Below are 16733 nucleotides of genomic sequence, written 5' to 3' on the forward strand. Positions count from 1 at the left end.
AATAAAAACACTACTAAACATATAATATCATAGCATATAAGAAATAGAAATATAGATGATATAAAAGGTGCAATTCAAACAATAAACACCTAGAAAGTGCAACAATGGTGCAGAGACCTCGTCTCTGATAAAATAAAGTGCAAGTGTGTAATGTTCTGGTACTTTTGGGTACCCTAATTACTCTTTCATAAGTGTATGCGCCCCACCATTCTCTTTTGGTAAGGTGCGCATACACCTTTAAGACTGATGCTGTCATCACTGAGCGCCGGACTGGATGGCTATTTAGATCGCCGGCTCTCACTCACATGTGTTTGTTCAAACTGCTTTGTGCCTTGATGCTAACCTGTCTTGAAGCTCACATGCTTGCAAGCATACTTCGCTGTCGGAAACCACGCTGCGCTGATCCCTGTATCCCGCTACCGGATCATCCGCTCTTGCCGAACCTCTCCTCTGCTACATTGCTATTAGTGATAAGTACCCCACAGGGGAAACCTCTATAACCTTTATACTAAAGCTTACACTATCTAGCTCTGCATACTAAGGACTATTACTACATCTGCATTATCTAAGATTGCTAGCTCTTGAGCCTACTACCACCTGTTCTTGCACTGGGTTGATCTCTCTTGTATGTCCACCTGCTACTCTGTCATCTACTACCATAAATGATTGCTAAACCTATCTGCATCCCATCTGCTACTATCTTACTTTCAAGAACATTTCCTTTCAAGTGTCTGTCATCTACCATCTCTACCCAACCTGTCTCTTCAGCCTATCATCACTGTGTTACTATATACATAAGTCACTCTAGGAAACATCTTATTGAGTGTGTGTATTTACTTGCTGAATTGAGATCATCCACACATGATGAGTCATTGAGAGTTGGGAATGGTGTCTCAGCGTTTCTCTACATGACTACTGAAGTGGAATATTTCTGCAGCTGAAAATCCACATCATACGTAAAACTCAGGAGCGTTACAAAGTGAAGCAATGAATCCTGGAGTGCTGGCAAAATAAAAGAAGCACTCCAAAGTGCAACAGTGCAATAAAAAAGTCCAAAGAAATTTCTATCAAAAGTGCAATGGTGAAATCATTTCATGTGTGTCCACTCTTTAGATTCTGTGCTGCAATCACCAGGTGAAGTGTCTGCTCACCTCCACGATTAACCCACTAGGGGTCTGGGGCATTAAAAAGATAGCTACATACTGCCGTATGGTCTCTAGATCAGTGTTTTTCAACTCCGGTCCTCAGGGCACACTAACAGGCCAGATTTTAAGTATTACCTTGGGGAGATGCAGACTAGAATACTGCAATCACCGAGCAGCAAATTATATCACCAGTGATGTATTTCAGTTTTCTTGCAAACCTGGCCTGTTAGTGTGCCCTGAGGACCGGAGTTGAAAAACACTGCTCTAGATCACTCCACAATAATATATGTTACTCTAATTGAGCACATGTAGAGATAAAAAAGGAGAATTTTCAATGGTGCAGTACTCAAAAGTTCATGAAGCAATAAGACAAATCCCAGCTTCAACCATTAAACTCACATTTATTAAATTAAAAATCAGCTTAAAAATTCACAAATCCAAGATGATCACAAGTGTAACATTAAACCTGCACACTGCTTGGTACCTCATACCACTGTTTCTCAATGGTCAAGAATGACAGGAGCTGTGTCCGTCAATGAACATCAGAGAAATGGGTTTTACAGTAAGTCAAAATTCCGTTTTCTTTTTTTCAGAATTGTTGCGATATTTTTGGTTATAGCGCAAAAAATAAGAACCACAGAGGTGATCAAATACCACCAAAAAAACCTCTATTTGTGGGGAAAAAGGACATCAATTTTATTTCAGTACAGCATCGCACGACCGCGCAATTGTCAGTTAAAATAATGCAGTGCCATATCACAAAAAATTGCCTGGTCATTAAGGGGGTAAAACCTTCCAGTCCAGAAGTGGTTAAAAGAACGTTTTACCAAAACAGAAGACATAAACGGTCACATTAAAAGGCTTAAACCTAAATTTATTTTATTTTAAAAAAAATCAACCTGCACAACAATTGAAAACAACAGTTAAGGTCAGCTGTAGTCTTTGCAACCCTTATTGCTAGGACAGTAAACAATTCACAGTTACCTATTTGAATAAATTTAGCAGAAGCAGTGTCTGCCAAATCTTTTCTATCAGACCTGGGCATCTTCCTTTTTTTTCTTAACCACTTAAGCCCTGGAAGATTTTACCCCCTTTCTGACCAGGGGGTATTTTGCGATTCGGCACTGCGTGATTTTAACGGACAATTGCACGGTCCTGCGACGCTGTACCTAAACGAATTTGACGTCCTTTTTTTCCCACAAATAGAGCTTTCTTTTGGAGGTATTTGATCACCTGTGTGATTTTTTGATCATGCGCTATAATCAAAAAAAGAGCGACAATTTTGCAAAAATAATAATATTTTTCAAATTTTTTTATATGAAATTCCCCCCAAAAAAATTAAAAAATCTAAATTTTTTTACATTTTTGGCCAATTCGTTTTCTGCTACCTATGTTTGGTAAAAAAAAATCACAATAAGCGTATTTTGATTGGTTTACGCAAAAGTTATTGCGTTTACTATCTAAGGGAAAGATTTTTGTCATTTTTGTTGTTTTTTTTTTTAACGAGTAATGGCAGCGATCTGCGATTTTTTTGCGGGACTGTGACATTGCGGCGGACAGATCGGACCCTTGACTGACATTTTTGACACTTTTGGGGGTACCAGTGACATTACTACAGTAATCAGTGCTATACATATGTACTGTTACTGTAAAAATGACACTGGCAGGGAAGGGGTTAACTTTATTGAAGAAGGAGGGGTTAAGTGTGTCCCTAGGGGCATGCTTCTAACTGTGCAGGGATGTGGCTGTGTGTGTAACAGCACAGATCAACGGTCCTACATAGCAGGACCGTTAGATCAGTGCTTTTACACAGGGAAGAATGACAGGCGGCTTTGTTTACATTAGCCGCCTGCCTTTCTCCCTTCAGAGCGGACGATCGCAAGTGACGCCGATGTCACACACGGAGGTGTCCGTGAACGCGCCGGGGCAGGAGCGCGCCTCCCGCGGCGCGCACCTCCAGCGGCGCACGCTCGCCTGCTATGGGCTCCCAGGCTAGTGACGTACCGGTACGTCACTTTGCCTGGCCGGGGCTGACCGCCGCAGTATATGTACTTGCGGCGGTCAGCAACCGGTTAAATGGAGGACCATCCAGGAAAAAAAAAAGTATATACTGTACAGTATATAAATCTCCAACAATGTAGACCTGTGACTTCATTTATTTTGTAACAGCCAATGTTTTTCAGGGGCTCAGCACTTCATTGAAGCTAACAACTGGAAATAGAGAGAAGACAAAAAGTCCTTAAAATGTGATGATAGATAGATAGATAGATAGATAGATAGATAGATAGATAGATAGATAGATAGATAGATAGATAGATAGATAGATAGATAGATAGATAGATAGATAGATAGATAGATAGATAGATAGATAGATAGATAGATAGATAGATAGATAGATAGATAGATAGATAGATAGATAGATAGATAGATAGATAGATACACTATATTGTATAGTGTAAGTATTGGGACGCCTGACTTTACACGCACATGAACTTTAATGGCATCTCAGTCTTAGTCCGTAAGGTTCAATATTGAGTTGACCATTCGTCCAGAAGCGCATTTGTGAGGTCAGGCAGTGATGTTGGGTAAGAAGGCCAGGCTCGCAGTCTCCGCTCTAGTTCATCCCAAAGGTATTCTATTGGATTGAGGTCAGGACTCAATGTGCAGACCAGCCAAGTTCCTCCAACCCAAACTTGCTCATCTATGTCTTTATGGACCTTGCTTTGTGCACTGGTGCGCAGTCATGTTGGAATAGGTAGGGGCCATCCCCAAACTGTTTCCACAAAGTTGGGAGCATGAAATTGTCCAAAATGTCTTGATGAAGGGGGAGTGCCGAGCCCCCGAAATGCATTAGCTGTTAGATATAATTAAAAATCTTTCAAAGGACTATATAAGCTAGCGTGGCACTCCCATCCTTTTTAAACTTTAGTAAACTCTTCTGGGAGTCCAGCAAGACCCCACAGTTACTGGTAAGCAGCCTCTAGGACCGTAAACCGCCTATTGTGTTGTAACGCATCCACCTAAAGTTCAGCGCTCCCACATCACAAAGATTATTTCACTCTCCGGCAGGCTTCCACCACACTCTGTGAAGAATGTCTGGAACCCTTTTTCCTAATGCTCTCCAGCCATGGGTTGCACTGTGACATCATCAGATACAATGCAGGACTGTGTTGTACATGAGGATGGTGAGGGCCCGCCCAAAACTCATTGGAGGGGCCCGCCCACAACTCATTGGAGGGGCCGCCCACAACTCGTTGGAGAGAAGAGAAGAGTGATTTTAAAGATTTGTTTAAAAAAAAAAACCTTAATATTTACCTGCTCTTTGCAACGGTTTTGCACAGAGCAGCCCTGATCCTTTTTTTCCCCCCACCGACACTCCTGGCTCCTCTCCTTTGACCAGTGCCCCTGATAGCAAACCATTTGCTATGGTGGAATTGGTGCAGGCTCGCCCCTGAGCCCAGCTCTATGCGTCCATAAGACTCATAGATCCGTGGCTTGGCCCTGCTACCCCGCTCTCTCCTCATTGGTTTGCTGGCTCCCACTGCTGTCTCAGCCAATGAAGAGAGAGAAACCCCAGGACAGCTGAGGCTCCTGTGCACAATGCTGGATTGAGAGGGAGCTCATGTGAGTATAAGGGGGGCTCAGGTGAGTATTAGGGGGGCTGTGGGGGGAGCTGCACATAGAAGGTTTTTTACCTTCATGTGTAGAATGCATTAAAAACCTTCAGCCTTTACAACCACTTTAAATTAATTCCAATCCTTAATGCATAAACCTATTGTTTAGTCAAGATATGGAAATAAACAAATAATAACTATATAATAACATATAACTTCTATTATCAATACCTTTCAGTGAGTCAGCAGTATATTTTGTCCAAAATGACAAGAGAATTGGAGGATGTTATAAGAAAGCCCTGTACAGGGAATTCACAGACTCAACCTTCACTGAGGAAAAACCAAGATCTGAAAAGGAAATGCATCTTGGAGTTTTGGGTAATTGGTGATTTTACTACACTTTTCTTACAGAGATACAAGGAGGTACAAAATAGATGCTTGCTGTATAAAATGTCTTGTCATTGATTGGACTATGTCTCATGATGGTCTCTAAGATTAAAAGTAAACAGGCTAGCTGGATTGATAGAATAGAATAGCTGGTTGATAAGAATCGGTTGGCAAGCCGGCCATCCCCCACCCCCCTCCCCCCTTTCTTGATCTGCCAGCCTGCCTGCCCAGATAAGAATCTGGTATGCATTTTGGGGGAACCCTACGCCTTTTTTTTTTCTATAAATTTTGGCGTGGGATTCCCATTAAAATCTATGAAGGGTCTGGTATGGATGGGAGGGACCCCTATGCTATTTTTTAAAAAAAAAAACAAATTTTTTAATGCAATTGTTTTGTTTACATTCTGCTGTCAGCGGAAAATCCACATGTTCCTTAACAACCAGCTATTAGGATTTGTGAATATACAAAATGGATAACAAAGATACAAAACAAATTCTGTAATTTTTTTGTATCTTCAGCATTCTAATTTTTTTATTCTTTAATGCTATTACAAATGTAGCACTGCCTCCTTGAGGACTGCTGGATATTACACTCTCGGGTCCCTCTGGGTTACCGTTAGCAATACTGGCATTCACAATTTAAACCTCCTTGGCTCAGGCAATGATCAGTTCAGGGATGTGTAGTTGTTTTTGGTGTTTTTTTTTTACATAGGGGTGGGAGTAGGGAATAGTGGGATACTCTGTAATAACTATTCACAAGATGGAGGACTTCTAATTCTCGAAACAGCCAGGCTGTTGATTCACCCTGCCACTTAAATTAATTTGAGGGTAAGCCTCTATCCAGATGACTTGATGAACTAAATTCTCTTCAGGAGACTTTCCTAGCATCCTCTTTCTCAACCACTGACACCCGTCCTCTGACTATCGTACTCCGGGGTGGATTCCCTCAGGTCAGGCCCCTTGACACGATCCCCTATACTCATGATACTGTTTTTCTAGGGTCTCCAGTGTCTGCCCCTCAGTTAGCTTTCCTGGACCTCTGGGTTCAGCTCTGTTCCTCTGGCCCACAGGGCGACCTCCTGATGCCACGTGCCACTGCTACAGAGGTCCCTCTGGGACTCTGCTCACCAGCCAAAGACCCCAAAGCACATGTGCTCCTGGCTTTTATACATTATCCCAGAATGCACAGAGACAGCCTGTCTCTGCCAATCACCAGGACTGTATCAAAGCCTATGTACCCATTGGCAAGGTTTCCTCCAACTGTCCAACGTGCCTCCCTACAGGACCAGTGTTAAACACTCTCTAGCCTCAATGAATCGCATACTGAGCACACTGAGCAGACCTCACTAGCAGATCCTGCTCTCTGCTAGACAGAAAGCAATATAGATTTGCCTGCTGCTCCTCTGATAGGCAGACAGATCCAAAAACTACTCTCTCACTAGCACCTACCTAGGAAGGTGCTACACAAACCCAATCCAAAAAAAAAAAAATACAAAGCAAATAAAAACAAAAAATAAAAAAAACCCCAAAACAATATCAACAAAAGTCCTTCCAGCATCAATCACAATGAACGTTGCTGCCACTGCAACGACAAAAAAAAAAGGTCCACATTTGTCGCTTGCCTTCCCGCGTCTGACATCTCCGGTTTCCACAGATGCTAAATACACAAAGGGGTGTGGTCACCGGTAACAGCAGGTGGTTCTGTCCCTTTGTCTATTTAGCGTGGGTGGGAACCTGACATGTTAGACAGCAGCAGAATTCATTGTGATTTGACGCTGGATATACATTGGGGGAATTTTTTTTAAAAAAAGGACTTGTCAAAACTGTCTTTGTTTTTAATTATTTTTGACAATATTTTGATGAATGAGTAGGGGTACAGTGTACCCCATATTCATTCACATGGGGGGATGGGATATGGGGGCCCCATTGTTAAAGGGGGCTTCAGTATCCTGATAAGCCCCTCACCCACAGACCCCCACAGCCAGGTTTTAGGGAAGAGACCCTTGTCGCCATCAACATGCCCCCCCCCCCACTCGTTTGCCCCTCCCCTTTCCTGACCTGCATGCTTGGATAAGGATCTGGTATAGATTGGGGGGGGCACACTGTTTTTTTTTTTTTTTTTTTTTTTAATGTCGGCATTGTTTTTTCACATTCTGCTGTAAGCAGAGAATCCCACTGACAGCAGATGAGTAATGGATGTTAAGGACACAGCAGCTGGGAGCCCAACCAGCTATTATCAAATGGATTTGAATCATTTGTTTCACTTGGATGCTTCAAACTACTTCCGAATGAAACAAAACAATTTACTTTGTTAATGTTTAATTTTGATTCATTGAAATTCGCTACTGTTGTATTCGAAAATTCGATTACATATGAATTTCTGAATAAGAAAAAGATTTTGTCTGAATTTCAGTTCTGAATGAAACAAACCACACATGTCCACAAGCAAGGAAGAAGTTCTGACATTAGTAAACATTGAATTATATTTGTGGGATGGTGGGGAGTAGTATCTTGCAGATCGCCCCCTAGGGGCACTGATTAGCACTACAAGTGTTTAAAGAGTAACTCCACTTTTGTTAAAAAAAAATATTCCCCTCTGGATGATCTATGTACTTTGCAAGGATTTTGACAAACTTTGTTGCAGGTTCCTTCCTACTTGTTATTCTGAAGAAATAGATGCTTGTTTGTCTGTGTCCATGTGGTAAGTGAATCTAAAGTAAACATAAAGTGTCTTTATAATTATCAGTCAGCTGCTACACCTGCAGGGCTCTTCTGAGGAAAATTGCAGGATCTGCATCCCTTTAGACGTGATTTCCTATTGGGAGTATCTCACCAAAAATGACATTTTTGTTGCAGGGGGTGCCAAAAGTCTGATTTGTATCTTAGTGTAGACTTCTGGGAAAATCAGTAAACCAATCACATAAGCAGGAAATGACATTTTCAGGGAGCGTTTAGTACACATTCTGTGTACATAATACTTCCAGGAAACCGTAGTGCATTGCATTTTACAGAAAATGACAGAGCTTCACGTCATTTTTAGTAACATTCAATTACAAGATGACTTTTGTTGCGATTCTCCCTGAATGAGATTTTTCTCTTTCAACCTAATAGTAATATGCCTGGGTAGGTGTGATTGTTTTTGTAATACAATTTTGCATCCTTGTGTATCTGAACATATAATAATTAATGGATAAGGTCTAAGGGGGCTCATATAAAGTCAGTTTGAGGTCACTTTTAAGCAAACATTCTTTGTTTAACCAGCTGTTATATGCAAGTTGTAGTTCATTGCCATTTGTTGTCAGTAACACCACAATTTACATACACAGATAAAACAAACCAAACTTATTTTTCCTTTCGGAAATAAACTAAGGCAGGTGTATTTTTTGGTCTGTGGATAATGTAAAGGCACATGCAAAAGCGTTAACCCAGATGTACTGTATGTGGCTAGTTTTAGATTCTGTCTTGTATGAGAATATCGAGGTATGTGTTTTAATTCTTTCTTGTGTTGTAAAACCATATGTGTTCTCTCGATTATTAGGTCCTCTCATTAGGGCGTATGTAGGAGATACTATTGAGGTTGTGTTTATGAACAAAGCAAGCCGTACTTACAGCATTCATGTCCATGGAGTGAGCTATAAAAAAGATATGGAAGGTGCTGTCTACAAAACTGGTGATGCTAATGAAGGTGAATACCATTCTGACCGTTATTATTCATACATGGTTTGATAAGGCTTCCAATTAAAGTCCAACCTTGGATTGCCAGTGACTTGGTCTGCGAGTGTGTTATGAGACAAACATAATTTTTTTTTTATACATTTTAACATAATAAACGAGTAAGGTCTTGCAATACGCGTGGCATCACGCCAGTATAAGGCTCGGTTCACTCTGCCGCGACTTGGGATCCGACTTGTGGGACTCCAAGTTGCGTGACATATGAAATCCCATTTTAGTCAATGAGAGCTGTCTTAAAGCAGAGCTCCACCCAAAAGGGAAAATTCTGCTTATCTGATTCCTCCCCCCTCTGGTGCCACACGTGGCACCTTTTGGGGGAGGAGGAAGGGGTACCTGGATTTTACAGGTACCCGCTCAAACTTCCTGGTGATCTCGCCACCGCAAGGTTCGACCTCCCCTTCTCCTTCCCCTACCTCCGGGTCATTCACAAAACGCATCGCGCTTTGCACATGCGCTGTAGGGAACTGGCTGTGAAGCTGCAAGGCTGCCATGCCAGTGTCCCTTACAGGAAATGGCGGCGGCAGCACCCGAGAGCCGATGGAAACATTGGCTTGGGTGCCAACACCGCTGCATTCCAGGACAGGTAAGTGTCCTCATATTAAAAGTCAGAAACGACAGTTTTTTTAGCTTTTCTTTTTTTTGGGGGGGGGGGGCTAGATCTCCTCTTTAACACTACCGAAGTCGCTCTGACTTTATAAAAGGTTCCTGTACTACTTCAAAGAGACTTCTATCTGACTTGTACCCTTAGACTTTATTGGAAGTTGCCTCCAAGTTGGATCTTTATCTTAGTTGATGTTATGCTGATCGAAACATTAAAGGGAGATTACCCAGGCATTCTCTGAAGTTGCCTTGAAGTTGCCCGGCAAAGTCGAACCAACTTTCAGGTTGCGGCAGTGTGAACCTCTCTTATTTTTTCTACTCTGTAGCTTCTGAAGTACAGTTTATTTTGTTTTATTTTTACAGCACACTTTATACTGTATTTTGTATTGCTGTAATCGTTTTTATATGAATAAATGATTGTGGAACGAATCATCTGAGTTTCTATTATTACTTATAGGGAAATTCACTTTATATACAAGTGCTTTCGATTACAACCACATTTGGGGAACGAATTATGCTCGCAATCCAAAGTTTTACTGTATTTCCTCTGACCCTAACAATGCAAAATCTTGAATGTCTTTTTCTCCAGTAAAAGGGGAGGGGGATTTCAGCCCTCCTACTACTCATTATTTACCCATCTCAGCAAAACTATAAACAAAGGTTAAAGTGGTTGTAAATTCTTACATATACCCACTGAATTCACTAGCCCCTGATAATATACATAGGTGAAGCAAATCGCCCTACAAAAGTTGTACTTGTTGTTTGCAGCCCTCTCTTTTCCACAGCTCTTCAAATTACAGAGTTTATTTTACATTCCTGAGCTCCAAAATGCAGGGGGCAGGGATCTGACATTATGCACATCAAAGCACATTGCACACAGCTGAGTGTAATCTGAAACCTGAGTGGAGGGAAAGGACACACATGCCCCTTCAACACAGCCTCATAAGGAAACTTTCACAGCTGAGGCTATCAATCACCTACTGTGTGCTAGAAGAGGAGCCAGGCCATCTCCCAGGATTGCTTGTTTCTGGCATTGTCAAAAGTGACTTATGCAGATAACGGAGGAAGGAGAGAGCAGACAGGTGTGGGTACCAGTGTGGATACAGTGGTGAAAATAATGATTTGATTCCCTGCAGATTTTGTAGTTTTGCCCATTTACTAAGAAATGAAGGGTCTATAATTTTCATCAAAGGTGTATTTTAAATGATAGAGACAGAATATCAATCAAAAATACAGAAAAAAAACATGATACAAATTGTATAAAATGAGTTGCAGTCCAGTGGGTAAAATAAGTATTTGATCCCCTACCAACCAACAATAATTCTGGCTCCCACAGACTGGCTACAGTATGTGCTCATGTGGTACACAGATTAGTCCTGTCAATTTTGGAAGGTGCTCCGAACGACAACTCGATATGTGTATAAAAGACACCTGTCCACAGAATCTCTTTCTTCCATTCAAACCTCACCATCATTGGCAAGGCCAAAGAGCTGTCAAAGGATGTCAGGGACAAGATTGTAGACCTGCACAAAGCTGAAATGGACTAAAAGACCATCAGCAAGAAGCTTGGTGAGAAGGAAACAATTGTTTCGCAAATTGAAGGAATACAAAAAAAATCATATATTGCCCTCGGTCTGGAGCTCCATGCAAGATTTTACCTCATGGGGTAAGGATGATCATGAGAAAAGTGAAGGATCAACCCAGAACTACACAGGAGGAGCTTGTGAATGATCTCAAGGCAGTTGGGACCACAGTCACCAAACAAACCACTGGTAAGACAATATGCTGCCATGGATTGAAATCCTGCAGCACCCACAAGGTCCCCTTCCTCAAGAAGGCACATGTACAGCCCATCTGAAGTTTGCGAATGAACATCTACAAATTTCCGAGAAGGATTTGGAGAAAGTGCTGTAGTCGCATTACACCAAAATTGAACTCTTTGGCATTAAGAGGAAGAAAAATGTTGACTATGACCCTAAGAACACCATCCCTACAGTCAAACACGGAGTTGTAAACATTATGCTTTGGGGCGATTTCTTTGCTAAAGGTACATTGCTGCATTGAGGGGCCAATGGACGGAGCCATGTATTGTAAAATCTTGGATGAAAACCTTCTTCCCTCAGCTAGAACACTGAAGATGGGTCGTGCATGGGTCTTCCAGCATGACAATGACCCAAAACATACTGCAAAGACAACAAAGAAGTGGCTCAAAAATAAGTACATTAAGGTCATGGAGTGGCCTAGCCAGTCTCCACCTTAATCCTATAATCCTTAATCCTATAGAAAATTTACGTAGGGAGCGGAAACTTCAAGTTGCCAAGCGACAGCCAAGAAACCTTTAGGATTTAGAGAAGATCTGTAAAGAAGATTGGACCAACCTGGTATCCAACTACAAGAAATGTCTTACCTCTGTGTTTCCCAACAAGGATTTCCCCACAAAGTACTAAGTCGTGTTTTGCTTGTGGATCAAATACTTATGTTACTCACTGAACTGCAACTCAATTTATAATATTTGTATCCTGTTTTTTCCACATTTTAGTTGATATTCTGTCTCTATCATTTAAAATAAACGTATGATAACAAATATAGACCCTTCATTTCTTTGTAAGTGGGCAAACTTACAAAATCTGAGGGGGATCAAATAATTATTTTTCCCACTGTACTTTGGATTGAGGCACGTACACACTATAGAAGAATATGCTGTGTTACCAGGGCAACCTGGTAACCAACTACAAGAAATGTCTTACCTCTGTGCTTCCCAACAAGGATTTCCCCACAAAGTACTAAGTCATGTTTTGCTTGGGGATCAAATACTTATGTTACTCACTGAACTGCAACTCAATTTATAATATTTGTATCCTGTTTTTTCCAGATTTTAGTTGATATTCTGTCTCTATCATTTAAAATACACGTATGATAACAAATATAGACCCTTCATTTCTTTGTAAGTGGGCAAAATTACAAAATCTGAGGGGGATCAAATAATTATTTTCCCCACTGTACTTTGGATTGAGGCACGTACACACTATAGAAGAATATGCGGTGTTCATTTCGATTTCAGAGGTTTACAGGTTGCACTTTGCATGAGAATTTTCTCAGAGCTTAGTGAATGAGTTGAACTTCTGCTAACTTCATCGTTCAATCACGTTCAAGCAAAAATGCAGTTTTTTTACTTTCCTTGCATAGGTTTAGGTATTCTTTGCAAAAGAAAATTTCACCATATTCACTCATTTCTAGTGATAATTCCCATGCAAGGTATAACTTTATAAACGGGGGGTTGGAGAACCAGCGCTATGGATGAGAACTGACAGGCAGTGAAATATAAGGTTGCAGCCACCAACCGAACCCCTAAAAAACTTAGGGGCAGAAATAAAGTGTGAGGGTGAATAGTTGGAAAACGGCGCTACCTAACGCATGTGCAAAGATGCGGGTGAAGAGGACTAAGCACTTTTTTCCTCTTCACCCGCATCTTTGCACATGCGTTAGGTAGCGCCGTTTTCCAACTATTCACCCTCACAAGGTATAACTTTACTTGCAAGATAAACAGCCTGTTTGCCTTTAGTAGATCAACCCCATAGTCTCCACTGGAAGTGCATATGACAGGGTGTTAAATCAAGAGCACAGTTGGTAGAGAGGGACAGAGTGTGGACACCCTATACAAGGAAGATACTAAAAGGTAGTTTTGTACTTAAGGTTATACAAATACGAGCATCACAGAAAATGTTTAGACCCCGTTCACACTGGTCGCCTGACAGGTCGCCGTAGGTCGCCTGCCATAGAGAAGCTGTGGACCCGTTCTAACAGGAGCGACACAAGTCGTTCCGACTTAGAAAAAGGGTCCGGAGCTTCTTTGGGGCGACCTGCATTGACTTCAATGATATGAAGAATCCAAACAAGGGAGACCGCTCTAGGTGAGGCTGGGATCAGGTGCTGGTCGGATCCGCAATCCAAGGTAGCTTCAAACAAAAGAAATGACCGCACTTCCGATAACTTCAAAGAAAAGGAGTGTCTTTATTCCACATCAATCGAGTTGGCAAATACAAATACAAACTGTGAGTGCAGGACAATCGGTGGACGCGTTTCACGACTGGATATGTCGCTTATTCATCACCAAATTCACTCTGGATGTGCATCGGCCATATATACACCCCATACATACAGCTGGCAACAATTGGAGTCATCAAGCTAGTTGTTCCTCCCTTTGGTCAGCTGTTGGGAATCTACGGCTAGATTGCACAGACAGAGTGACCCCAACAAAATCCAAACTTAAAAACACTTGTGAAAAAACATTTTACATATATATAGATATCAATCAAATGAATATCCTTAGTGGTAAGTGCTAAAGTGAAAAAATAATAATCAAGAATAAAAACATATATTCAGTGTATATAATACATTAATTATATATATAAGAAAGATATATGCATATATAAAATATAAATAAAAAGAATATGTATTGAAAAAACCTTTGTGAGTGACTTGAAAATGATATTGATATACTATAAAATATTGATTGGTCATGTGCCATGTCACAAAAAATTCTTGATGTCTAAAAGAGCCGTTTAACCGGCCGCAAAAACGATGTATTGTATTCAGAAAAGGAGCAGTTTAAATATCCAATATACAAAAATGTGGAAAAAGTAAAAAGCTCTAATCTGTGAATTTCTGCCCAACAATCATGTGCAAAATAATGCGGTGGTATATTTTTGAAAAAATAAGAAGAAAAAGTGAAAAAATAAAAAAATGAAAAATGAATAAAAAATTCACAGTGTATATGAATTACCGCATCGATGTCTCAAGGATATGTTTCCATGAAACATTTACAGATGGTAAAACACTAGTAAAATTATATAAGAGATAGTCACATGTGTGTGAATCGTATGTATAAAAATTTTTTTTTAAAAAAATTATTATTATTATCTCCATATATTAATGGATATACCCGATTCAACATAATCAAATGTGACTAAAAAATGCAATGCACAGTGACATAGTTTATATTTATCTTATTTTTCTTAAGTTGTATAAACAGCGATGGGTGCTAATCAATGTGGACACATTGTAGCAACCCATTGCTATATTGAAACATGTTACTAATGTCAGTGTGCAACTCCTTTCTCGTGGCTGAATTTCTCATATAGTGTTAAAACCACAAAACCTCTTTTTAGAAGAAAAGCCTTACAAAGAAAAGGCCGTCCAAAAAGAGGGGGAGAGGGGATTGTTTGGGAAGAAAAAGAAATACAAAAACAAGGAAGAATCGGGTACAGATCACTATATATTAATAGGGTAAATTTGGCCAAAATTAGCTCACGATTTAAATTAGTTAAACATGCTAATAGGATACCCGATGTGTTAAAATCGGCCAGTCTATGGGTATACATGGAAGTTTATCTTATCTAAATCAATCTAAACAATCTAAGATTTGATTATTGTATTGTTTTATTTTATTATAATCTATTTTATCACTATGAATACTGACATCTTCCATGAATCCCAGAGGCAGGGGAGAAAAAATTGGGAATGAACCTCCAATATGTTGTTATAATTATGTATTTTAATATTGAAAATCTATGGTACTACAGATGACTCCAGGACTCTAACTAGAATGCATCCAATATTTTATCACATATATATGTACATCCTATACGAGCATGTGGAGTCCGGAGTCATCTCTATGATTCTCACAGATCTTGAGAAAAACTTAATAGGTGCCATTAAAGTGCTTATATATATACATTCTAGCTAGGATAAAATGGTCTCAGATATTCCTATATGAAAAAATATCACTGGATATCTTGTATGAATTTTATCAAAGCAGGGGAATGTTGGTAATGATCATTATTCTGGACAGATGTTGAACTGGTATGAATACTAGTGTAACTAGTGGACGTTAGGTATAAAAATGTGTCACGTCCCACTCAAAATTCATACCTTCGGGTATTCTTGTACGGAGTTTGAATATCCAGAAAACTTCACGTTTGCAAAGTATCTGAAAAATATCTCCTCCTCTTTTAGGTTTTGAGATTTTTTCAATGACCTGAACCAGGACCAGGGAAATATCACCTTCATGTAGGCCGTTGAAATGACGAGCGACATTAGTTGATTTGAAACAACGAATGTCGCTTAAGTGTTCTCTAAATCTATCCTTGAGTCTCCTCGTTGTTCTGCCCACATATTGGGTTGAACACTTTTTGCAGGTGATCAAATATACGATATAATCAGAGTTGCAGTTAAAAAACTTGTCTATTTTGTAGGTCCTGCCACTCCTCATTTTCAATCCACTATTAGTGGCAGGACCTACAAAATAGACAAGTTTTTTAACTGCAACTCTGATTATATCGTATATTTGATCACCTGCAAAAAGTGTTCAACCCAATATGTGGGCAGAACAACGAGGAGACTCAAGGATAGATTTAGAGAACACTTAAGCGACATTCGTTGTTTCAAATCAACTAATGTCGCTCGTCATTTCAACGGCCTACATGAAGGTGATATTTCCCTGGTCCTGGTTCAGGTCATTGAAAAAATCTCAAAACCTAAAAGAGGAGGAGATATTTTTCAGATACTTTGCAAACGTGAAGTTTTCTGGATATTCAAACTCCGTACAAGAATACCCGAAGGTATGAATTTTGAGTGGGACGTGACACATTTTTATACCTAACGTCCACTAGTTACACTAGTATTCATACCAGTTCAACATCTGTCCAGAATAATGATCATTACCAACATTCCCCTGCTTTGATAAAATTCATACAAGATATCCAGTGATATTTTTTCATATAGGAATATCTGAGACCATTTTATCCTAGCTAGAATGTATATATATAAGCACTTTAATGGCACCTATTAAGTTTTTCTCAAGATCTGTGAGAATCATAGAGATGACTCCGGACTCCACATGCTCGTATAGGATGTACATATATATGTGATAAAATATTGGATGCATTCTAGTTAGAGTCCTGGAGTCATCTGTAGTACCATAGATTTTCAATATTAAAATACATAATTATAACAACATATTGGAGGTTCATTCCCAATTTTTTCTCCCCTGCCTCTGGGATTCATGGAAGATGTCAGTATTCATAGTGATAAAATAGATTATAATAAAATAAAACAATACAATAATCAAATCTTAGATTGTTTAGATTGATTTAGATAAGATAAACTTCCATGTATACCCATAGACTGGCCGATTTTAACACATCGGGTATCCTATTAGCATGTTTAACTAATTTAAATCGTGAGCTAATTTTGGC

General features: G+C 39.9%; 1 protein-coding gene across 1 annotated transcript in view; it reads left to right on the plus strand.

Annotated features, from left to right (window-relative positions):
• The window catches only part of LOC309551190 (ceruloplasmin-like), a 192301-nt gene that overhangs the window by 65227 nt on the left and 110341 nt on the right, over nucleotides 1-16733 (plus strand). Inside the window, exons 7-8 of the mRNA XM_082251689.1 lie at nucleotides 4998-5137; nucleotides 8684-8830. Coding sequence (XP_082107815.1) covers nucleotides 4998-5137; nucleotides 8684-8830 — 287 coding nt within the window. The remainder of the gene's footprint in view (nucleotides 1-4997; nucleotides 5138-8683; nucleotides 8831-16733) is intronic.

The sequence above is a fragment of the Pelophylax lessonae genome (assembly GCF_965119305.1).
Source record: "Pelophylax lessonae genome assembly, chromosome: 3".
NCBI lineage: Eukaryota > Metazoa > Chordata > Amphibia > Anura > Ranidae > Pelophylax > Pelophylax lessonae.